At 49.3% G+C, this 23,976-nt stretch overlaps 2 protein-coding genes across 17 annotated transcripts in view; one reads left to right on the top strand and one right to left on the bottom strand.

Annotated features, from left to right (window-relative positions):
- Window positions 1–23,236, top strand: part of USP20 (ubiquitin specific peptidase 20) — a 36,688-nt gene extending 13,452 nt beyond the window's left edge. For 3 of the 6 annotated variants that reach the window (XM_067541966.1, XM_067541967.1, XM_067541968.1), the window contains exons 5-25: window positions 388–450; window positions 686–817; window positions 1,251–1,347; window positions 1,591–1,660; window positions 2,252–2,365; window positions 4,180–4,258; window positions 5,998–6,433; window positions 8,221–8,358; window positions 9,288–9,427; window positions 10,051–10,223; window positions 10,963–11,057; window positions 11,876–11,909; window positions 12,371–12,416; window positions 12,732–12,912; window positions 13,730–13,856; window positions 13,958–14,127; window positions 15,725–15,806; window positions 16,339–16,447; window positions 16,806–16,908; window positions 19,074–19,145; window positions 20,870–23,236. In XM_067541966.1, the coding sequence (XP_067398067.1) occupies window positions 388–450; window positions 686–817; window positions 1,251–1,347; window positions 1,591–1,660; window positions 2,252–2,365; window positions 4,180–4,258; window positions 5,998–6,433; window positions 8,221–8,358; window positions 9,288–9,427; window positions 10,051–10,223; window positions 10,963–11,057; window positions 11,876–11,909; window positions 12,371–12,416; window positions 12,732–12,912; window positions 13,730–13,856; window positions 13,958–14,127; window positions 15,725–15,806; window positions 16,339–16,447; window positions 16,806–16,908; window positions 19,074–19,145; window positions 20,870–21,030 (2,622 nt within the window). In that variant the 3' untranslated portion in view covers window positions 21,031–23,236. Of the gene's footprint in view, window positions 1–387; window positions 451–685; window positions 818–1,250; window positions 1,348–1,590; window positions 1,661–2,251; window positions 2,366–4,179; window positions 4,259–5,997; window positions 6,434–8,220; window positions 8,359–9,287; window positions 9,428–10,050; window positions 10,224–10,962; window positions 11,058–11,875; window positions 11,910–12,370; window positions 12,417–12,731; window positions 12,913–13,729; window positions 13,857–13,957; window positions 14,128–15,724; window positions 15,807–16,338; window positions 16,448–16,805; window positions 16,909–17,945; window positions 18,492–19,073; window positions 19,146–20,869 lie in introns of those variants that run through there. The other 3 variants (XM_067541969.1, XM_067541970.1, XM_067541971.1) reach the window with 3 other exon arrangements.
- FNBP1 (formin binding protein 1) overlaps window positions 18,841–23,976 on the bottom strand; it is a 134,936-nt gene continuing 129,800 nt past the window's right edge. For all 11 annotated transcript variants that reach the window (XM_067541972.1, XM_067541973.1, XM_067541978.1 and 8 more), the window contains one exon: window positions 18,841–18,891. In XM_067541972.1, the coding sequence (XP_067398073.1) occupies window positions 18,851–18,891 (41 nt within the window). In that variant the 3' untranslated portion in view covers window positions 18,841–18,850. The remainder of the gene's footprint in view (window positions 18,892–23,976) is intronic.

Below are 23,976 nucleotides of genomic sequence, written 5' to 3'. Positions count from 1 at the left end.
TGGAAAGAGAAAAGATGGACATGGGACCAACTGACCGCCTCTCATCTTAGTATCTGGATTTTAGTGCATGCTGAGTAGACAAGCAACTCACTTTTACAACAGATTTTTTGAATTATCTGAGTGTGATCAGAAAAACTAAATTGAATGCATTGGATTGGAGGTTTCATAAACTCATGTGAGCAAGGTTGGGCATAGCTTTGGGTTTTTGTTTCCAAGTAGTTGTAAGTCTTTTGTAATGCTGTGGCTCAGATTACAAAGCATGCTTATGAAGTGCTGAGGGTTAGCACAGCTGCTGGCTGGGGTAAGGTCACAAATACCTCTTTCATTTTGTTGTGGGTTTATCTTGCCACGTCCAGACCATTCTCCCACTATCTCCTCTCTCTCTAGGTTGCTTGTCCTTATGTTGGGTGTGGGGAATCCTTTGCAGATCATAGCACCCTTCACGCACAGGTGAGCTATTGTCTATAAACCTCTCACTCTTGTCAGGACAGACAGGGTTGGATTTGTCAGTAACTAAACTCTAATCTACAGAGCGCTGGCACTTATTGATTATAGCTATTCCCTCCCACCTTTTGTGCCCAGACAACATTTATATAGTGACTATGGTGCATAGGTTCCAAACGCTCTAGCGATGATGAGTTACAGCTTGGGGTTCTCCGTATTCTCACAATTTTGATTTTTTTAGGCCAAAAAACACAACCTGACAGTGAACCTGACGACATTCCGGGTGTGGTGTTACGCCTGTGAAAAGGAGGTATTCTTGGAGCAGAGGTTGGCAGCGCATGCTCCATCCCTGCCATCAAAGTGCAGTGAACAGGTGGGTCTTTCACCGCATGAGTCAGGAGGGCACTGTTGAACAGGATGGAACGCTTGGCGAGGTTTTTGTTTTCTTTTGTTAGCTGACTAATTTAGGACTCCCTATGATTATTGCACATGCCCTCGCATTGAGAGCGCTCAAATCTGAAGGCAGGTGCTTCCCATCAAGATAACAATCTTGCATTTATTTAGCACCTTTCATCCACAGGGATTTCTAATGGGCTTTAAAAACTGTGTGCGTGTCTATATGATCGGTCTGTCTTTGGCTGCTTTTAAGGGTAGCCATGTCTGGGGTGCACTGCAGCAGCGTTAACTGCCAGTCCAGAAGCCTAGATAGATGTGCCTAGATAGTGCCTAGATAGTGTGTGTTTCTTTGCGGCTCAGCTTGCAGGTCATACCTGTCACTGGTGCTTATTTCTCTGCCTTTAATCTAGGATTCTCCATTGCCTGCTCACCCTCTGAAGGCAGTTCCAATTGCAGTGGCGGATGAAGGGGAATCAGAATCCGAGGAGGATGAGCTGAAACCAAGAGGTAATGCCACATTGAGTGATGGGCCAGTGCTAACTGCAACTGTGGCATCTCTATGACTTGTGCTGCGAGGTTCCTGGAGGGCCTTTGTTATTTCAGTAGGACTGGGATGCTGAGCTGGTCAGCGAGAGACATGCTGGAGTCCCTTTCATCTTCTGAGAAATGTAAAATGTGGTGCTTCTGGAAAGAAAAGGTGCTGAAAAAATGACATCCTTTTTTGTCTCATGTCTCTTGCACGTTCTCTAGGCCTTACTGGAATGAAAAACCTTGGGAACTCCTGCTACATGAACGCAGCGCTTCAGGCCCTCTCTAACTGGTAGGCAACAGGACCATTCTGTGGTGATGCTCCCTTGAATACTCACTACAAATGAAAAAGTGGCAGTTCCAATCAGAGACCATCAGGAATGCTGTGTGTGGAAATCAGGCCAGGTGCAGAATAGGGAGGGAGAAGGGGAAAAAGCTGTAGAGCATGAAACTGGGCAAATCAATGGGCTTGCAGTGGACACGCACCATTGGACTGGTGGTGGAAGTATGGGCCTTTGGTTTCCATTGGGATCTTTGAAATATATAAATGTTTTATAGGTGCACTTGGACACTTTTCCCCCTCCAACTTATTTTTAAAGTTCTCTTGAATGACAGCCCCATCCAAAATAATCCTCACCATCCTGTCTTGACAATAAACTCCAGCATCTCTCATGCATGCTAAGGAGGGATCCCATTCGTTCTCTCCAAAGGGAATGATTTGTTAAGAATCAGAGGGCTGCATTTGCAGCATCACCTCTTTCCCCTGTTTCTAAATGTTAGTTAAACAGCAACCTTAAAACATGTCCCCTCTTTCTGTGGGGCTTTAAATGTAAGCGTAGAAGAAATTCCCATCCGCTTAACTCTCCTATCTTTCCTCCTTTAGCCCACCTCTCACACAGTTTTTTCTGGAGTGTGGGGGGCTGGTACGCACAGACAAGAAGCCAGCGTTGTGCAAAAGTTACCAGAAACTGGTCTCTGAAGTTTGGCACAAGAAGCGGTGAGTAATCCCTCCTCAGTCCAAACGGGAAGGCAGATAGAGACTCATACTTCAGTTATAAACACAGTAAAAATAACGATGTGTGTGATTCGTTCCCTGAATTCAAGTTTCAGGGATAACTCTGGAAGTGACTGTACTGTAGTGACTCTCCCCCTTTCCCCCACCTTGCAATTAGTGATTAGCCATCTTTTGATGAATAGGGTCTGGAAACCTCTGAAAATTCATTACATTGATTTCAAAGCCTGCATGGTAATGTTACGTGTTTTAAACAGAGAGAGCTTTAAAAGGGCTTCTCTTATTGTCACTGATTTGCTGAAAAGAGTGGGGGGAGTGTATTTGGCCACTTTACTGCAAGTGCAGCACTTAGTGGCACTGCTCTTGTTTTGTAGAGGAAAAAGCAACTAACATTGGATGTAGATATTTACCAAAGGGTGCTTTTGATTGCTTGTTACGTCTTTACTGTTGACTCAGTATGAATGAAAACTAGAAACCCTGGGCCAGTTCCTAAACTGGTGTATTACTGCTGAAGTCACTTGGTTTATAGCAGCTAAGGATCTGGCTCTGCAAGTGTAACTACAGCAGAATCCCATTTATCTGACCCTCCCTTAACCGGCTCTCTGTATTTACCGAACAACCAGGACTCCAGGGCTAGGAGTGGGCAGTCATTCCTGTGGCCTTTAGGTGGTGCTGTAGCATCCCATTTTCCGGTTTATCTGGATTTTTGAATATTTGATCTGGCCCCAGTCCCAGTTAGATCAGATAAAAGGGGCTCTGCTGTAGTTGCAAGAATTAAATCGGATATCTAAATGGTATCAGATGTTTATTAATTGTTATCATAGTTTGAGGCACAAGGTGGGTGAAAATATTTTATCGAATCAATATTGTTGGTGGAAGAGACAAGCTTTAGATCTTCACAGAGCTCTTCTTCAGGTCTAGAAAAGGTAGACTCAGACTCAAAGGTCAGGAGGGACCACTATGATAATTTAGTCTGACCTCCTGCACAGTGTAGGCCACAGAACCTCACCCATCCACTCCTGTAATAGACCCCTGACCTATGACTGAGTTATTAAAGTCCTCAAATCATGGTTTAAAGACTTTAAGGTACAGAAAATCCACCAGCAAGTGAGCTGTGCCCCCTACTACAGAGGATCAGCTGTTTCACCAATAGAAGTTGGTCCAATAAAAGATACTGCCTCACCCACCTTGTCTCTTTCATATCCTGGGACCAACATGGCTATAACACTGCAGCCAATGTAGTATAAGTAAATTGTGGGTTTGGAATGAACTAAGACTATTAAGAATAAGCTGTGGAGTTATGGCAGTGATTTTTAGCAGTGCAATGTAATTTTAATATAATTTAACTATTGTGAGTTCTGACCATTGGGAAGGGCACTGCTATTTGTCTTTGAAATCAAAATAAGTAAGTAGACCAGAAAATTCTGGCAAAGGAAATGATGGAAGGCTCCATCACCTGACATTTTAAAAAGTTGACAAAGCATTCGTGGAACCAGTCTTTCACCAGTAAGGGGAGAATAGATTAAAATACTTAGTAGATACCTACACCATCACATATCTGATGTAGGAACCAGTCTTTCACCAGTAAGGGGAGAATAGATTAAAATACTTAGTAGATACCTACACCATCACATATCTGATGTTTTCTAGTTAACAGATACATTCAGACTTTTTGCAGTGGTATAACCGTTGTTCTTTCCCTTCCTTTAATTTGACTGATCGCCACGCTTCATTTTTTGCTTACTACATAATTCAGCTCTGGACCTGACAAATGAACTAATATTTTTGTTCTGAAACAGCCCAAGCTACGTGGTTCCAAGCAGCTTGTCTCATGGAATTAAACTGGTCAACCCCATGTTCCGGGGCTATGCCCAGCAGGTGAGCCATCCAACAAAAACCCTAGCTTTTCTAGACATGCGTAGGGTATTCCACAGCATGCTTCTTACTGCTCGAGGGGAACCCACTTACCGAAGTACCTCATGTAAAAATAAATGGACCCGATTAACTGGTTGGCTGCTGGGATTGTCCCATTGTTTTGCATCTGTGTTAGTGAGTGGCTAGAGCACTTGACTATGACTCAGGAGGTCTAGGTTCTATTTCTGGGTCTGCCATGGACCTACTAGGTGACTTTGGGTAAGGCTCAGCACCTCTCTGTGCCCCAGTTTCCGTTTCTATAAAATGGGGATAATGATACTGACTTCCTTTGCCAAGCACTTCGAGATCCGATGAAAAATACCATCTAAGAACTAGGTGGCATTATTATTAGAGATGAGAGTCTGGATACACCTGCACTAAAAGATTACAAATACCAACTTTTATTACTCAAAAAAGCCTTCTGGGCACCCAATTTAAAATGAGTCCTACTAAAAGATCATGTCTTCTTTGAAGAAGGGGAAAAAAGTATGTCACTGTGCAAAATTTACTTATTCTTTAGAATGAAATGTAACCGTCAATGTGTAGTTGGTTAGAAAGTGTACAAGGATGGGACACCAGACAGTAATGTATTTAAGCTATAATACTGGTAGCAAGTGAAAATAGAGATGATGATGATAAAAATATCAGTTGCTGAAATAGAGACCAGAGCGCCTATGTTTATCCTGGATGCAAAGTGCATTGGATTGGAATTTCAGATTCCCAGCTGTAAAGAATTAAACTGAAACAAATGTTTTAAACCAGATCTTCCATAATGTCACGTAAGTCTTCATAATTTAACTGCCAAGAGCTGTCAGGGCACCAAGTGGTTCTCTGGGAGGTCCCTTATCAGCAATTTCCACTGTCTCATATTGGCTGGCTTGTGTTTGATTTCTAGTTCCAATTCCTAGCAATAAAGGATTTTAATATCATTGTAGAGAGGCAGCACCCACCTCTTGCACTGACCTCTCTTGGGCCTTGCTACTCTTTCAGCCAGCACGAACACAATCCTCTCTTCTCCAGCTCCAGGCAGCAACTAAACTGCTGCTCTGTTCTGCGGCTCCTTTTATATGGCCCTGACTGGTTGCTCCCTGCAGCCTCTCTCATTGGCTGCTTCCCTGCAACCACTCTAGGCTGGTTGGAGGATGTTGTCTCCTCTGCTTCTTTCCTGGGACAAGTGTGGCAGGACCCTGAGGCCTCCAGCAGGGGCCCTTTGGGCCTAGTTCACCCTGTCACAATCATGCTTGCTGTAAGGGATAGGATTATCATGTGAAGACATCAAGGGAGCATAAAGATTGCATAGACTCTACTCTTCTTTACAGCCCACTGTCTTGATTGTCTCTCTCTTGGTTTCCCATGTAGTTTCAGTGCTGACATCCCACTAAACAAGGTAACAGTCTAAGTTCTGTAGCAGCGGCCCTGTTTGACTATCCTGAGTCCTTCCTAAGATCCTTAGAAAAAGCAGAAACTGAAACCATTTAGCTTCAAACTGGAACTCTAATCCCCAGGAGTTAGAGCAGTGGGTTAAATGGGCAGGATCCCTCTGTCCATCTGCTGAGTGCCACCAGCTCCATGTGTTCTCTGACTGGGACTTCCTGTATTTCCCAAGGGGCTGACTTTGTGGGCAACAGTAGAATTAAGTGGAGACTGGAGTGTTTTGTCCCTAGATGGGCAGTGGATAATGTGGGATTGCTCCTGGTTTTTAGGACACCCAAGAGTTCCTGCGCTGCCTGATGGATCAGCTTCATGAAGAGCTAAAGGAACCAATTGTTGCTGAGGCTAGGGACTCTGACTCCAGCGACACGGATGACAAGCGGGAAGGTGACCGTAGCCCCTCAGAGGATGAGTTCCTGTCTTGTGATTCGAGCAGTGACCGGGGTGATATGGATGGGCAAGGCAGGACAGGGGGCCTGGGTGGCTCCCTAGGAGAGGCAGAATTGCTGATCTCAGATGAGGCTGGGAGAGGGATCTCTGAGAAAGAGAGGATGAAAGACAGGAAGTTCTCCTACAGCCACCGACGGAGCAACTCAGAACAAGTTGATGAGGATGCAGATGTTGATACCACCATGATGCCAATTGACGGCAGAGCTTCTCCCGAAACCCTACCTCCTCCCTGCCCTGCTAGCCCATGTCGGACACCAGGTACTGATATAGCTTCCTAATCACACCATACAAGAGAACCGGTGCCGTATTCATGTGTTGGGGCTTGCTAATTGGGGGATGCTAGACAGATACGTTGTGTAGACATTCCCACTCCTGGTTTCAAAAGGTCTTTGCTTCTAAGACATGTGACTGCTGCCTCCAACGTGCCTTATTTCTACCATAGCAGTGCATGGGTAAATCGGAAGAAAGGTACTTACTTCAGTGTGCCCAGATACCGTGGTGATGAACATGCTGGGTAGGCTACTAGTTTGAGCTGTCTCTGCCAAATGTGATCATTTTAAAAAGAACTTCTGTTGAAGGAAAGGTGTGTTTTATGTCCGAGGATTAGCACTTGTTAACTGCTGTATGTGCTAAGTTATGTTAATGATAAACCAAATATTATTAACAACACAAGACCTACAAAAAGAAACCGAAAGACATAGTAACTCAACAGAGAGAGCAGAGCACAGTCTGAAGGAGCTTCTGGACCTGAACGCCTTTTAAAAATTACTTTAGGAAAAAGATTAGCTTTTACATATGCCCCATTATCCTATAAACTTGCCCTGAGAATAGATGGTTCCAAGAGGGGTAAAGAAAGGAGGTAATAAGGGTGTGTGGAAAAGTGGACTCACGGCAGATGCACCCTCGTGGCTAGGTGTGGAGTAGCAGCTCTGTCTCTAGCACGCCCTGCTGATGGTCGCTCCAGTCCCTCGGTGATCTTGTGACTCAGCCCTCTGGCCAAGTTGCATTTAGTCCCGCCCCTTCTGTGGTAACAGAAAATCCAACAAACAGTCCAAGGTCCCCACAAAAGGTCTCTCGGAGCCAGCTCTGGGTCCCATGGTCCTTTCTGCTTTTCTCTCAGAGCTCCCAGTTGTTCTTGTCCCTTTCTGAAGGGCCTCCCATGACACTAGATTCTGTACCCAGTGGCCACCGTTTGCCCCATCAGGCTTCCTGCTGCTTGCTGTTCCAGCCCCAGTGCTGTTGTGTGGAACTCTTGGTCTCCTGCTATTTCTCTACTCAGGAGAGGATCCCAGGGCCAACTCTCTCCATGGATCCTCCCACTCTCTAGTCCCAGAGGGTGACTGCAGGATTTCTCCCTGCTGCCCCTTCTGCTGCAACTTTGTTTATACAAACCACCCAGCTCCTCTTGCAGCTGAGACTCATCTTTAATTGGGCATGGCCCAACCTCCAAGAGTGACCAGCGGGGTGGATTGGCCTCTCAGGCCATGATTAACTCTTTAGTTGCCTGTGGGGAGTACAGCCCTCATCACAGGGAAATGAAGATATTTTGTTAGTACTGGGCAATGGAATTTTACAAGTATTTTTAAGCTGTGGAAGTAGGACCCTGGTTTTACAGAACATCTGGCACTTAGTCTTTGCTCTAGATATGATTCCTCCTTGTCTTGACCCAAAGATGATGACCTAGCCTACAGTCCTGGGGGCCACAGAGACCGAGGAATACTGGCAGATGTTTGCAGGACCGTTTGTTTTCTAAGAAATCAAGATTAAACCTATGCTCTAGTCCTGGATATTGGGAGCATTTGTCAATATCCATTTTATGAGAATGAACTTCTTGATTGGGAACAGAAGTGATTTGCACCCATTTCCCATCTCTCTTGTGGTATCTGATCGAATTCCTAAGGTATCAAGTCCTCAGAGTGGCTGGGCTTCCCTGACCATGAAAGACTTTGTTGTGCTACGATTCAAAGGCCAGCATTATGCTGGGGCTGATTTGTGTCAGGCTGGGTATGTTTGGTGTTTTACTGGTGGTCTTTCTCCCCACACAGAGCCGGACAATGATGCCTACGTGCGCTGCTCCTCACGCCCCTGCAGTCCGGTTCACCAGGAGATGCATTCCAAACTGTCTAGCAGCCCCCCTCGCTCCAGTCCTGCGCGACTGGGACCCTCCTATGTGCTGAAAAAAGGTAGCGTAGATGGGAAGCTACTGCAACCTGGAGGCTGAGATGGGCGTGGAGCGTATGTGGGAAGAGACTGTAGGATAGCATTACTGTTAAAGGCCTCCTGACTGTTAAAGGGATGTTGCCATACTTCTTAGGCTCCCAGCCGTACTGAGGTTAAAAGGATTAGTCTAGTGTGGCAGTGTTGTGAGGTTACACAATTGGGCCCCACTTGCCTGCTGCTTCATCACAAAAAATTCACAAAACGAAATCCACTCTCCTTCCTCTGCTCCCGCCACTGGCCTTGCAGCTGTTCAATAATATCATTCTTTTTCTGAGCAGTGCTGACCTCAGCCAGCACACGGACGCAGATGTTCTAGCTCGATAAAAAGCACTCTGTGTAAGTGGGAGTTTTGTTGTTAAATAAAACAACCACGTTCTGCCAGCCGCCACATTCTGCAATTCAAGCCTCCAGCCTGAAATGCACGTGGAAAAACTGGGTGATTGCTAGAGGGGGGAAAAAGACAAATCGCATGGGGCGGGGGAAATCAGCATAAAGTGATGAAAAGAGTACTAGAGAGACTAAAGACGTCAAGAATGCTACAGGGCCCCATAGTGTCCTCCTGAAACAATGTTAGAGGAGGACAGAGACTGAAAGACAACAACTCCAGCAGCACATTTCCCCCCTCCCATCCCTCCCGCAAGCATGTGGATGCATTGCATTGGTTCAGATTGTTACACCTGGCTTCCTACTGTCACCTGAAACAAGGATATTCTTAGTGTAACCTTTAGTTCGCAACCACTGACAGAGTCATGCAGTCTGTGGCTAAGCAGGTAGAAACACGTGTCGTGTGCTGTACTCTGGGTGAGACTTACCCCTTGCTTGACTGCAGGACTCTGCAGAAGCTACGTAAGAGAGCTTGTAATTGATGGGGGGGGTATGTGTGTCTTTTCAGCCCAGGTGCTGGCTTCCGGGAAAAAGAAGAAAGAGCTTCGTTATCGCAGTGTTATTTCTGACATCTTTGATGGTTCCATTCTCAGCCTGGTGCAGTGCCTCACCTGCGACAGAGTGCGTCTCCTTACTGCCATTAATCAAGTAATAAAACAGCAGGGCCTGTTTGCTTCAAAAAACTCTCCTTGGGGGAGACAGCTGTTGTTCCCAAATAGTCCAGGATGCTATAGTCCTGCGAAAGTGATTGCTTGTGTGTAAAATCTACCATGCATAGGAATATTCTGGTCTAAGTTTATGTGTAATACAGAACCTTGACCTTGTGTAATTGTTAGCTTAACAGTATGACATTGTGCACGTCCTACAATGGAGCTGGCCACAGCAAAGGGGAAATGAGGCAGGAAGCGAACAAAATGCAGGGAGTTGGACAGGGCTTGGAGGTCTTTCTATGGAGAATTCAGTGCAAGGGCTGTAGGGAACACCAAGAGGTTAGGAGGACTTGTACAGGGAGTGACCACACTTCTGTTACCCTCTTTGTGAGTGAGGAATAATCCTAGTGTAGATGGGACAAAACCATTTCAGCCCCAGCCATGTTCTCTGAAGCAGTGCTGGGCCACTCTTCCTGTTGATGATGCTGAAAATGGCATACTACTGTCAGCAACACTTCAGTTTCTTAGCATAGACAGGGCCCAAGTGATGTTAAAAGTTCCGGGTCAAGTATCCGCTTCTTTGCGTACACTGGAAGCCCAGATTTTTTTGCGGGTCCTCAGGTATCTACGACAGTGGAGACATTCCAGGACCTGTCGCTGCCAATCCCTGGGAAGGAGGACTTGGCCAAGCTGCACTCCGCCATTTACCAAAACGTGCCTGCTAAGACGGGGGCATGCGGGGACAATTACGCCTCCCAAGGCTGGATTGCCTTCATCATGGAGTACATCAGGAGGTGTGTTTCCCTTGAGGCCCTTTGTGCAGTTCCTCACCCTCCCTGGCTTTGCACTCATCAGTTACTGGAAGGCAGTTACCCTTAAATGTAACAAGCTGATTGGTTATTTACAGAAGGGAAGTGGAGGAGAGAGAGAGAGAGAGAGACAAATACTGGACATCATTGCATAAAAGAGTCACTGTACAGGATTAAGATCCATAGCCAGGAATCCGTGTATTCAGCTGTGTTAACCTCCTTCCTTTTTAGTCCAACAAAACGTAGTTTTAGTTTCGGTTGTTAAAAAATAAACCGTATTGTGTGTAAATGGCCTGACTGTAAATCATCAGTGACCCAAGGGTGCGGGACATTGCAAGTTCTCATTCACTTCCATGTAAGTCCGTTCCTCTGACCATTTAATAATGTTCCATCATGGCCACATTCCTCCTAGTAGAAGCCTCTGTCCAGAAACTGTCAGTGCTGTTCTTTTCTTAATCCTTAGCTTTTGGAGACCTGCAAGTCCTCTACTCACCCACTAGCTTGGCCTTTCCTGGTGTGGAAGGTACCAATAGCAGCCCCAGTTCTGAGAAACAAACTGCACTTTCCCATAATGCTGTGGGTTGCTGTTACTGTGTCCTTGAGCTGATCTTCCAGCCTCGATTTATTTAAAGCAGTAAGCCACTGGGGAATTTTAGAAGCCGAAGTGCATGGATTGCCAGTAACAGTCACATTTCTTCTTTTGCATGATCCTTCCCTTCTGCAGGTTTGTGGTGTCCTGCATCCCCAGCTGGTTTTGGGGTCCTGTGGTCACACTGGAGGACTGCCTTGCTGCCTTTTTTGCTGCAGATGAGTTGAAAGGTGAGTTTGCGGAGGGCTGGCTTATGTTGTCTTCTCTGTCGGCCCCTGCAGGAAGCTGTCGATAACCTTCCCCAATGCATTTCTAGAGCAGATTGAAGCTTCTGGGAGAGTCTGGCTGGGAACTTCACTCCTGAATTGGCAGTGCTGAAACTCCTAATTTCAGCTTCCCTCAGGGGCAGGAATGAGTGTTCACCCTCTACTCAGGGGCTGGGTTTCCAGTTTGGAAGCAGAGCACGATGGCCTCAACAAAGAGCCAACGTGATTGTCATTCCTCTTGTGTGCAGTGAGTCCTGGGAAAGGAAATGGCCTTACCCTTGTGTTAGTGCTATGCAAGGACAAGTTGGTGTTGTCCGGCTCAGCTGCGCTTGGTTGGGATTGGGGTTGAGTTGCTTGTTTCCTGCATTGTTTGCAGGGTGTTGTGGTGTCTGCTAGTCCATTGTCTGATCGGTTGAATTTCTAACATTTGCCCTGGCTCCTCTGTCGTGTTCAGGGAAGATAAATGGGCCTTTGGCTACCATGTAACACAAAGAGATGGAACCAATCCACACACTACCCTCTGGTGGGAGAGCTCCGCGGGATCGCTTCCGCCGTGGCAGACACGGCTGCGTGGCATGCAGGGTGGCTGTCTGCTGTCTGTGCCAGGCCTGTGTCGAACTGCGGGTGGCACTGAGGCTCCTGCCTCTGCCTGCTTTACCTCTGTGAGGCAGGCACTTTATCAGGCGTCCCAAGTGAAGGGAGAGTTTGTTTCCTCATCGGAGCTGCAGGTCCAGGGCTCCTGCTGTCAGTAACATCACAATGCCTTTTTCCCCCCTCTACAGGGGACAATATGTACAGCTGTGAACGGTGTAAAAAGTAAGTTTCCTCGTCCTCCGTGTTGTGCTCTTTCCCCTAACCTCCACTCTCTGTCCGAACGTCCTCTCCTGCCCCCGTTTGAATGTCCCCTCAGCTAACCAGCCTGCTAACCTGGAGTTGTTGGAGTTCTAGGTGTGCAAATGACCCTGAAAGCCCTGGTTAGGGGCCAGTGGAAACCCTGGTCCAGTGGGAGGAAAAGTGGTGGCTGTGGTAAAGGAAGAAGGCAGGGCACCTTAGGGGATACTGAGGAAAATGGCATGAGAATGAAGCCGATGGCCCTGGCTCTGATACGTGAGGGGAGGCTGCTACAAGGAGCCTGATCCCGCTCAGACTGAAGTCCATTCCAGCTTTGCCATGGAGTTCAAAGAATTTGGGCCCAAACCGTGACCTGCCCGGTTTATCCTGGGCTCCCCGTCCTTAGCTTGGAGTTCTCATGCGGGACTTGTCTCTTTCCGTCTTAGACTGCGGAACGGAGTGAAGTACTGCAAAGTTCTCCGGTTACCGGAGGTGAGTAGAGTCGGCTTGTTTCCCCAGTCTCCCTTGGTTGCCAGTGTTATTGGGGGGTGGGGAGGGAAGGGTCACTGAACTGGGAATTGCAAATAGCATTTATTTATTTTGCCTTAAGCAAAGCCCTATGTTAGAAGCAGATCAGAAAGGGCCCGGTGGCCTTCAGCGGCCCATCAACACCTCTGCCCTGTCACAGTGACCATAGTGTAAGAAATCCATGTAAAGATCAGGAGGCCCAGGGAGGGATCTGGATTTGATTTGGGTATCCATGGAAACATTCTGTGCTTTTGTGCCCTTTCCCTCTGGTTCCCCTAGATCCTGTGCATCCATTTGAAACGGTTCCGGCATGAGGTCATGTATTCCTTCAAAATCAACAGCCATGTTTCCTTCCCACTGGAAGGGCTAGACCTTCGCCCCTTCCTGGCCAAGGAATGCGTCTCCAAGATCACCACTTACGATCTCCTGTCCGTCATCTGCCATCATGGCACTGCAGGCAGTAAGTCATCCCTCCCTGGCGTGTCTGCCCCTGAAATGACTGGGAACGAGCTGGGTCTGATACGTGTGTGTGAGAATAGCCTGAAGCTCTGAGCACCGTATTCTGCTGTTGGTCACTGGGGCAGTTCCAGGGCATTAGGTTTTCACTTTGACCCTCGTCCTTGGGTGCTGCATGTAACATGCCAGCGTGTTTTGTGGTAGAGTTGGTTTTGATGCTGTCCAATCTGCATGTTCCTACAGAGTTTCCCAAGTGAGACTTTGGGATCCTCTTTTAAACCTCCTCAGATTTCTTGTCCCAGGCAGATCTTGTCCACAATCTCTTCCTCCTCCCTGTTGCCTATGAAGTAGCCCTTTCCAGGGCAACCTAGAGCCTCACTCAGGTGTATGCAGCAATATGCAGTTGAAGGCTCACTCCTGCACTTCTAGGCTTCCTCAGCCTCTGCCTGTTTTAGGCTTGAGTGGTGGATTGCTCACTATTTCCAGATCTCTTGGGCCATCCTGATAACCCCACCACTGGGTTGGTTCAGATCCATTTCCCAGTGAGGCCCCTAGCAGTGTTGCAAGGGCTTTTCAGGCAAGACAGAACTGAATACATGGAAAGGGGCACTGTGCCTGCAGCCCTTCCAAGCTGACACAGAGCCAGAGTCCATCCCTCCTGGCAGGCCTGCCTGCCTTACTAAAATCTCCACCACATTCAGCTTTTCCCTTTTCTGTGCCAGCAGCCCAGCGTTAATCTGAACTCTGTCGCTGACACCATTCCAGGCCTGAGTCTTCTTTCTGCATTGAGTCCCCGTCCTGCTCCATTCCATCTGTTACAGGTGGGCACTACATCGCGTACTGCCAGAACGTGGTCAATGGCCAGTGGTATGAGTTTGACGATCAGTATGTCACTGAGGTCCATGAGACAGTGGTACAGAACGCAGAGGCCTATGTCCTGTTCTACAGGTGAGTGGGTCCCCTGGCTGGACGGTCCGTCAGTGCTTTTTGCATATAAAGGGGTCAGATGCCGGGGATTGCATCACTTTCTCTCCCCTCTCCTCCTCCAGGAAGAGCAGTGAGGAGGCTGTGCGGGAGCGGCAGAAGGTAGTGTCTCTTGCCACCATGAAGGAACCCAGTTTGCTCCAGTTCTACATCTCTCGAGAGTGGCTCAACAAATTCAACACCTTTGCGGAGCCTGGTCCCATTACCAACCGCACATTCCTGTGTGCTCACGGAGGTAAGAGGAAGGGCCGCCGCATGCGGGAGCCTTGCCAGGCCTGTTGCATGGGGAATGGCGATGTTCACTCGGCGGCGGGAAGTTTCCAGCCGCACCCTTCGCTGGCCAACACATTGACACATCCAGATTAAAAGCTCCAGCTCCATTCCCAGTAAAATGTGTATTGCAGGAGAATCTGCCTCCTCAGCAGAGACTCCAGCGCGCTCAGGAATGTGAAAGTTAGATCATTGCCCTGCTGATCAAAGGCCCGGAGGGATGTACTGTGCTGGGAGACAATCACTTTCACTTCCTCAGTTTGTTTTCAAACAAGCGTATAGAAAGTTAACGGGGCAAAGAGAGTAAACGCTTCAGCAATAGGGCGGGTTCCCAGTGGAAGGGGTAAATGCAGCTGGGGGAGCGTAACAGGTTATTGGTTCTTTAGCTGTGTAGCGGAGCCAGTGCGTCCTGTCCCCCTTTTGGAAGAGGGTGGCTATTAGTCTGTGGCTTAGTCAGCCCAGATGTCCTTAGTTCCCCGTTGTCAGGGCCTAATGGTCAGACTCAGGATGGCGATCCTGGGTCTTCAGATACAACAAAGCCACCAGCAATCTAAAGGTCCAGCCCTCAGGCAGGGCTGGGCTACACACAGTCTAGAAGCTCAGGTCCTCAGGCAGGGCTGGGCTACAAACACAGGCTGTCGGGCGTAAGGTGGGACGGCTGCCATCCCAGGGTTGAGGTTGGCAGCAGGGGAGTAGGGGGACCTGGGCCCACCCTACTCCACCAGGTCCCAGCCCAGGGCCCAAACAGTGGCAGAGGGTTCCGCCACTGGGGTCGGTGAGGATCCCACCGCAACACGCTGACAGCGCCCAACCCTCTGGGTTGTCTCCCCTAGGCCACTTCCTACCCTGTCCTCTCAGGTGGCAGTCTGGCCATCTCCGGGTCCCCCAACTTCAGTGGCTCCCAGCAGCTCTGGCCCCTGTTGGGTGCCTTCCATTGTCCTGCCATGCGTCTTGGTCTCCGCGTGACTGGCTTCCAGGGTCTGACGATTTGGTGGCTCTTGGGCTAGATCTGGCAACCCGTGTCTTCAGCCATCAGCCCATCTGGGCTGAGTAGCTGCCTTTTATACCGGGTTCCAGCCAGCACATGCCCAGCAGGGCCAAGGGGGCATGGCTTCCTCAGCCCACAGAATGGAATTAACCCCTGCTGGCCCAGTGCGCCCTGACACAAGCTGCAAGCACCTACTGTCATTAACTACTGTGTTAGTAGCCAGGCTGGTGTTCAGTGTGTGTGTTGGGAGGGGCAGCAGGAACTCTTATCGACTGGTAAAAGCTCAGTTTAGCCTCCTGCCTGGGAGCATTTATAACCATCTAGTCAAACAAAGAACCCTCCAAAAGCCAGTGTGCAGGGGCAGGGCATGGCCTGATGGCTTCAGCTGCCTTAGATCAACAGTTGAGGGTCTCCCACTTGCCTCCCCATCATCTCTTTCCTTTCTTTGCCCCACTCCTCACTCATTGGTGAGACTAGTGGTACCTACAATCAACTCGTCATCCTCTGCTGTAGGGGAAACACTGCTCCTCGTACAGTACCCAATTTTAACTGTGACTCTCGCTCTGCTTTGCAGGGATCCCTCCCAATAAATACCATTACATTGATGACCTGGTGGTGATTCTGCCCCAGACTGTGTGGGAGTATCTGTATAACAGGTGAGGAAGGCTGGCTCACTCCTCATCCCATAGTGCTTTGGAACAGCCTGTTTTGTCATGGTTGAGAGCTACATAGACTGCCATGCCACATCCAGGACGTCTGGGATCCTGTCTCTGGCACTGGCCAGACATGGTGCTTCCCTCTAATGCACCGAAGCAGTTGGGCAATGCTGCATCTAGGATGGTGAGGATCTTCCCTGCTCTCCAGGGTGATTTGTTATCCCCTGAATCCTGAGGGCCGATTTCCTTCCGGAGAGATGGAGCCTGGTAATGTGTAATGTGTGAGACCCATAATCTAGACCACAAACGAGCTGTCTTCTCGTTATTCCAGGGAACACACAGGTGGGAAAATTGTTCTGATCTACACGGGGCAGAGACAATGGCATGAATTAAAATAACCAGCCACAGCCTCCTCCGCTTCCTTGAGAGTAGTGTAAGAATCCACCCTATTTACTTGTAGGGCTCATGGCTTTTAACCTCTTCTATGTCAACCCAGTTCTCAGTTCTTCTTTCCTTCTCATCCTGGGCTCAGGTTTGGGGGCGGCCCTGCTGTGAACCATCTGTATGTGTGCTCGGTCTGCCAGGTGGAGATCGAAGCTCTGGCCAAACGCAGGAGGATTGAGATTGACACCTTCATTAAGGTGCGTGTGGAAGGAGCTAGAGAAGGGAACCAAGGGCTGGGGTCAGAAGTGGAGACTTCAGCACAGATGAGTGGCAGAGAGCTCACCCCGCTGGCTCCCAGAAAAGATCTACATTGTGGCATGGAGATTCAGCTCTGGGTTCCCTGAGGCTCATGGATCACTTGGGGTGAGGGTGATGCTTTGCACGTGCGCCTGAGGGTTGAGAGCAATCTAAGGACTCCCACATTCTTAGCCAGCGGATTGCTGGGGGCGGCGGTTGTAGCTGTGTAATCCTGAACAGGGGTGAGGTATTTCCAGCCCCTATCCTGAACCTCATCAGTGATTGAATACTTCCCCTCTCCTGTTCCTTGTCCTCCAGCTAAACAAGGCATTCCAGGCAGAGGAGTCTCCCAGCGTCATCTACTGTATCAGCATGCAGTGGTTCCGGGAGTGGGAGGCTTTCGTCAAGGGGAAAGACAATGGTAAGGAGCCTGAAGACTCTGGAACCTACTAGAGGTGTGGGGTGTGACGTGTGCCTACGCTTGCTTGTTCTCTGTATACAGGTCTCCTATAGGCAACGCGCCTATTCAGCCTGTAAATGACACCACCCAAAGTTAGGCTAGCAAAGAAGGGGAGCACCCTCTTCCCACAGCCATGTTCACGCTATCTCCCAGAGAACAGAGCAACATACCGGAAAAGAAACTTCACGGTAGGGGACGGGGTTGAATCTCAGTGAAAATCTAGCCCTTGAGATGGTCAGACTAGGACCGGGCATGTCAGAATCGCAGGCCACATTATCTAAGTGCTTATGCCTGGTTTCTTAGGGTGGCAAAGCTGAGAGGGAAATAGAGTGGGTATGTCTGCGGCAATGGGAGCCTAAGGTTAGTACAACTCGAGTTAGCAGACCCTGCGTTTGTTAACTTTGGGCTTGAGCAGCTACACTCGCTGGTAATCCCAGGGTAGGAATTGTTGAATCCTGGGGCCCAGCTTGGGGCTCTAGCGTCTACACTGCATTATGCGGGCCCGAATCCCACCATCCATATCCCAGACTTCCTAGCGTCCTCCCAAAATCTGCCCATTCTAGCCCTTTATTTGTGGTGGTGTGTGAAAACTTGACCGTCCAGAGGACAAAGAAAGTCGGCCTGTGGGATTGTGGAATATTTGATAGACTCCCAGAGCACGAGTCCAGTGGGGCTGTGTCTGGACTGCAAAGCAAAAGGGCTTGAACCCTGGGTCCCAGCTTGATTCAGGCTCGGACCCTCCACCCCTGTAGGGTCCTTGGACCCTGGATCTAGCCCTGGGTTAGTGCAATTTGTGTGTTTGTGCCTGAGTTTGACCGTTGGACTCATGCTGCAGTGTAAACGTACCCAGTGAGGATCTGGCTTCCTGAGGTTCCTTTAAGACTCCTCCAGTCCAGGGTTGGAGGTGCATGCTGCCACTTGCTGTAAGGGCTAGTGCGATATTTTGGAGGAATCCAGATTTGAAAATCCCACTCTTGATGGCACCTTTTTGGGTTTAGCAGGGAGCGCAGCCTGTCTGGGGATCCTGCCTTACTCCGTCGTTCCAGAGTGCTATTCTGCCTTGACGGTGCTTTTCACCTGAGGCTCAGAAGCCAGAAAGTCATAATCGCCATTTGATATACAGAGAAATGGAAGCACCAGGAGGTTGAGTTGTCCAAGGCAACACAATGAGTCAATGGTAGTGGAGGAGAGAGTCCAGCAGTCCTGACTCCCAGGCCTCTGCTTTGACCACAAGGCCATGTTGCCACTCACCTCCCTCCACAGTCTCACGGTGCAGTGGCCACCTTTGGTCCCTGGAGAAATGGATGGATCAGTGCCACGCTGTAGGCAGCTGGGGCTCGCTGCAAGTGACGCAAAGTGCTGCCTCCCATCCAGGAGTCAATTGTGCTGCCTCCGGTGCATTGCCTGCCTGGGAGAGGGGTGGGTGAGGTGAGCCTCGGGAGTGGAACCTGGAAATCTTGTATGGAAGGGCAGAGCACTGAGCACAGTGGCCATCAGATCTCCCTGCGTGAACAGCTTTTAAGGCACAAGTGGTGCCATTTCACCAGCCCTTCTTTGTTTGTTTTCTCATGGGGCGGAAGAGCATGTCTGTCTCGGGAGGATCTGGCGTGTACTAGCACAGGCAGACCTAGTCCCAAGGAGCTGCTGCTTGCTTCTCATTTCCTACAGCCCTCAGCTCTCCATGCTTTTCAGAACTCCAGGCTCCTGTTGCTGAATGAGAGATGCTGCCTTCCCTGACCCCAGAATGCTACTGTTCTTTGAGGTTCAGTGTCTCATATCTTGTTCTGTGACTCGTGCCTTCTGCAGCAGATAACAGAGAAGCTTTGTTTCAATGCTATGGATTGGTTGTCAGTGCTCTACTTTTTGTATTTCTGGAGCTCTCAGCCGATCACTCTCCTGGATCTCAGCCACTTGCAGAGTAGCTTTGCCTTTGATTTCCATCACCTACGAGCAAAAGCTCTTTGCTGTTATGTTTGTGTGATCGTCAGGGCAAAATCCTCCTCTCACTTCTCCCCGAGCCCCAGCTGTGCTGCTCTGCTGCCAACTGCTGAGACTAGCTGAGGGCAGGGGGAGTGGGAGAAGCAGGAGCCTGGCTCCCTGACCTACCCCTCCATTCTTTCTTACAGAGCCTCCCGGACCAATTGACAACAGCAAGATTGCACTCTCAAAAGGAGGTGGACACGTTCAGGTGAAGCAGGGTAAGGCTTATGCTCGCCCCACCTCCTGCTTGTGTGTGTGTGTCTGTCTGTCATACATGTAGGATTGGCCCTATAGTGAAGGGGGAAGGTGCCTGGGAACATCTTTTCCACTTCTGTCATTGATTGTCCCTCTGTCCCGGCTTTATGCAAAGCAAGACAATTTGCTGATCATCTCTGTGCTGACTCCCAAATTTGCGCCTCCCTGCCCTCTCCTGTATGTCCCACTGGCTTTTCAGACTCAGTGCAGTGAAATCTGCACTTCCCCTTTTTTCTCTCATTCTCTCTCTCTCTCCCCCCCTAGCTACCTCCACCATCCTTCCTGCTTCCCCAGCTTCTGTCTCATCTTCCTCATCACTTTCCCTCCAAGGGCCCAGGTTCTTGCAAAATCCAGTTGCTTTTCTCCATCTCAGGTGCTAAAGCTTTGTTCACACCTTGATCATCTCCTGCTTGCCATCTTGCTGCCACCTCTGTCTGCATGTCATCTTGTCTGTCTGCCTAGGATGTAAAACCATTGCAGCTCAAATCCCCTTGCTACTGTGACGGTGTCACCTGCACCGACTCCCCTCATCTGCTGCATCACGTCCAAGCTTCGAGGCCGTCCACATCTGTGAGCTACCTTCTATCGCTTCTCACTCCTATGGCCTACATATCGTTACTAAACGCCCATGTTAGATCTCTGCCTCATCTCCATGGCGCTCTCCATGCTGCTCTGTGTGCTTGGAACTCGCTTCCTTTCCTGGTTGGCCAACCCCACTCCCTTAATTAGCTTCCTCGGGCCGCACCTTTTATCAAATACAGCTAAAAAAAATCCATCTGCACTGAATAAGCCTGACTGTGTGCAGTGTCAGACTGATGGCCCATTGGACAAGGACCTAACCCTCAGCACTGTGCAGACAGACAGTGCTCGATACGTAATACGATCACTGGTTTGAAAGACAGTCAAAAAGCTCCTGGAGGAAGAAATCATAGCCTGATAATATTTGAAAAACTGCTTAGGGTGCAGGGTCCTACTGTCCTGGAAAGACTGAGCTGCTGTGGTCAGAATCTATTTGGTTACCATGTGCTCTGTGCCCCTTTAACCTGCTTTGTCAAGGTGGGTCCTTTCCTAGTTGCACATGAGAGAGAGGGGCAGATAACGTGGTCCTTTTTGGGTAAGGATAGAGAGTCAGTGTGTGCCGTGCCACATGTGGGCAGCGCTTTAGGGTGAGGTGCCCGCTGCATTGCTCTTCGCTTCCTTAGGGGAAGCAAGAAAAGGGGCAACTTCATGGAGGTGCGAAAGGCTCGATGGCTAAGTTCTGTCAGGTGAGCGGCCAGTGACTCACCTTTGCCTTCAGCAGCAGGTGGCGCTACACACCACGGGGTTGGGAGGATCAGGGTATAACAGCAGCTGAAATACGCAAAGGTTTATGTCTCCGTCCATAGGGAATCTTACTGTCAGCTTTCCTTGCCTGGCACCGGGTGTGCATGGCCCAGCCATTCGGACAAGTAGCCTTCACTCTAGGTTAGTGTAGGTGCAAGTACAACTCCTCACTCAACGAAGGAGTTTCTTAAAGTCGCATTTTCACCTGCCTCACTGTTGCTGCCTGTCTGAGCAGGAGGGAAGATTCCCTTTATATCGTAACTCAAAGCAGTAACACGGCTTCCCACCCCACTGCAGCCTGCTCAGGCTTGAGCTGCAAACAGACCCAGTTGCATTTTGTTGTTGCTGCTGCTGTGCTTTTCAGGAGCTGATTATGGGCAGATTTCTGAGGAGACGTGGATTTACTTGAACACGCTGTATGGAGGCGGTCCAGAGATCCCTGTACGCCAGAACATAGCACAGGTGCAGGAGCTGGAGAGCCTACATGGGGAACAGAAGATAGAGGCAGAGACGCGGGCTTTGTAAGCTGCACTGGACTAAATGGAAGAGGTATGCCATGGCAGCCCTGGGGATCATTGGACAGACTGGCACTAGCCCTAGTCCCCCCTCAGAGAAACAGAGAGGAGATTCCCCTCCGTCTGTCCGTTACTTCTGTGTGCGGAGGTGCCCCCATGAGTGAGCTTTCTCCATTGTCTTTGTGCAGCACTGTACAATCTCCTGCAGACTATAGGCCTGGATATAAGGACGCTGCTGGTCAGAAGAACCTTACCAGAACCCAGCTGCAGCACAGCCTCCGTGCATCAGACTGTGGTGCGGAAACTCTCCAAACCAAACCTCAGTGGGACGAAGTTTGTCCTGAACCTCCCCCTGCATTGGCTGCTCTCAAGAGTAGCCCACGTCTGCCCTCTGAGAGTTGAATCTCGGCTCCTTGGCGGGTTGTGCTTGGCCCTAACGTCACACGGTCTTGCTCCTCGGGAGCAATTCTGAGCACTTTTTGGAACTCAAACGTACAAAGAAGAAATGTTGTTTTGCTTACAGTGAGTAACGTTGCAACTAGGGAAACCCTCGTGATTGGAAGCTGGCTAAAGCCACCAGGGCCTGTAGCCTGCACAGGTGACAAGTGTCCTCCGAGTTTTGCTCTTGTTCTAGTTCTTGCAGCCCCAGTTACAGCTGAGAAACTTTCTTGAGACCATTCTCTTCCTGTCAGCCACGGCTCTGTGGCCCAGCGTAATCAATCCTAGGCTGCCTGCAGGTGCTCAGCACGTTCTTGGGGAACAAAGCTGGAAGACTCGTAGCAGCTTCACCCTGGCTTCCTGTTGTGCCATCTCCTCTAAACTTCCTGGTAGCTGTGGACACAACCCTCCAAGGACCAGGCCTGCACGGCTCTGTTAGGAGTTGCTTAAAATCAAAGGTGTGAAAGGGTCAGACTCCATTAAAGCTGCTAAGGCTGGACTGAGGGGAGGTCGGCAGCAGGCGCTGAGGGTCTTGGTTTGGTCTCTGAGGTTCCCCCGCCTCCATTTCATAGTCACAAAATGTAACATCTCCATATTCCCGTCTCAAAATACCACTGTCCCTGAGGAGAGGGGAAGGGCCTACGAGGAGTGGGGGAGAACCCCTGAGCCAAGCCATTCACTTGCAAGCAGCCAAGTATTAAACCCACTGGTGTTGAAATGTCCATCTTTTGATTTACACTAAATCTTCTCCAGTGCCGTGGGGGAAGGTGCCTGGCTGAGCAGGCTCCAGGCTGTGGGGGTGGGCTCTCTGAAACAAGCTGTCGTCTGCAAATGAGCATCCATACTCCCACATGCAATGCAGCGCTGAGCTTGTTCTAGCTTTTTAAGGCAGATCTTGTTTGGTGTGTACAGTGGCTCATTGAATGAATAGGAATACCTTTCACCCCAGCCTTCCACTGCTAATGCAGCCACCCCGCAGCGGAGAGGGATGGAGGGGTAGGGTGCCGGATGAACGGAGAACAACAAACACTATTTTTCATGTCTAAACTTATTTTCAAAATTAATTATTTCATTTAGCTACTGGCTCCTCTGTAAACCAGGGAGATAGCTGCAAAATTCCAGCATGCCTCTGGGAAGGGCTCAGTGAGCCCTTGAGTGAGCCATGGTGATTGCTGGGCACAGCTAGGTAGCATGGCTTATCCAGCCAGCTCGTGTGTGTGCCTGGCAGGATGTCTCAGAGGAGAGCCATGCTGTGCGCTCACAGTGGTGCTGGTGGTAACTGAATGAATTCACTGCATCAGTCTGGCCTTGGTGCGACCTGACTCCAGCGTAAAAGATGAACAAGGATGCAAGGGGGCTGCTCTTTGTCTCACTGCAAGGAAATGAAACTAGGGGTGCAGGAAGGAGGAGGGAGTTTCTGAAACGAGGCCTTCACATTTTTTTTAGACTAAAAGTTTGCTGCAAACAGCGAGTTATTAAAAAAAAACTGTAAATGGTTCAATGTGTTTCTTTCACTGTATTGGCTACCTGGATCCTTGTGTGAATCGAGCTGGGCAGCCGGGAGGTCAGAGAATGAGCCACTGTTGGATTTCTCAGTGTTTTAAGCTGTGTTTTGTCAGCTGCTGCAGCCAGCATCGAATCTATGGCAGAGCCTCTGCATGGTGTGTCCTGTCTGTGTTGTCTAGTGGATGCTGTACAAATTGTAATTACACTCCCGTGCTCAAGTATTCTACTTTGTGCTGAGACTGTGTTACAATAAATACATGTGCATTCAACAAGTTGCATGACTGCTGCCTGTGCGTGTGCGGGGCCTGGCTAAGTTGTATGCAGCTGATGGTGGTGAGAGTCCAAGTTTCCTGCTGCCAAGGGGCCCGCCTTGACAAATGCTTCTAAACAGCTGCAGGCTTTAGCAGCCTGATCCGCTGAATTGTGATGGCAACTTGGATTCTGCCATCTACAAGAATGCTCTTCAGTGGCACTTGTGTCTTTCAGACCAACTTGGAACCGCTTCTTAGAAAGGCTCTGTATAGTAATGAGCGCTCTTCCATGCACTAAAAAAGATCGACTACATTCTCAGCTACTGGCTTCTGTCTTGGACAGGCTCGTTAGCTGGATCTTTGCTGTCCTATGGGCAGGCCAGGCCCGTGTGTTCACTGTTCATGTCCATTACTGCTAAGGGAGCACTTGCAGAAACTAGCAGCACACGGTGAGTCACTTGCTTCCCATTTTATAGCTAGGGATACAGCTTGTGTTGCTAACCTAAGCTACGGCTGAGAAGCACAAGATAAGCACAGTGTTCTAAAACACTCCCGGCAGCGTAGGTGTAGGAGAGACAGGGGTCCCAGGACAGCACAGCAGGCCCAGTATTACTCCTTCCACCCTTTAGAGCACAGACGATTCTGTAGAAATGGAGCGTTTTTAGACAAATGCTGCTAACTTTAATTCTGCCCATAGGCTACATCTTGTGTAGAGTGGAGCTTTGTCTTCCTGGTCACTGAAAAATTCACGTGTAAATTGA

This window comes from Emydura macquarii, unplaced genomic scaffold (assembly GCF_026122565.2).
Source record: "Emydura macquarii macquarii isolate MOO-44397 ecotype Brisbane River unplaced genomic scaffold, CSIRO-AGI_Emac_v2 contig_691, whole genome shotgun sequence".
NCBI classification, from domain to species: domain Eukaryota; kingdom Metazoa; phylum Chordata; order Testudines; family Chelidae; genus Emydura; species Emydura macquarii.
The sequence above is the reverse complement of the archived record's forward strand: the minus strand, read 5'-3'. Positions and strand labels throughout refer to the sequence as shown.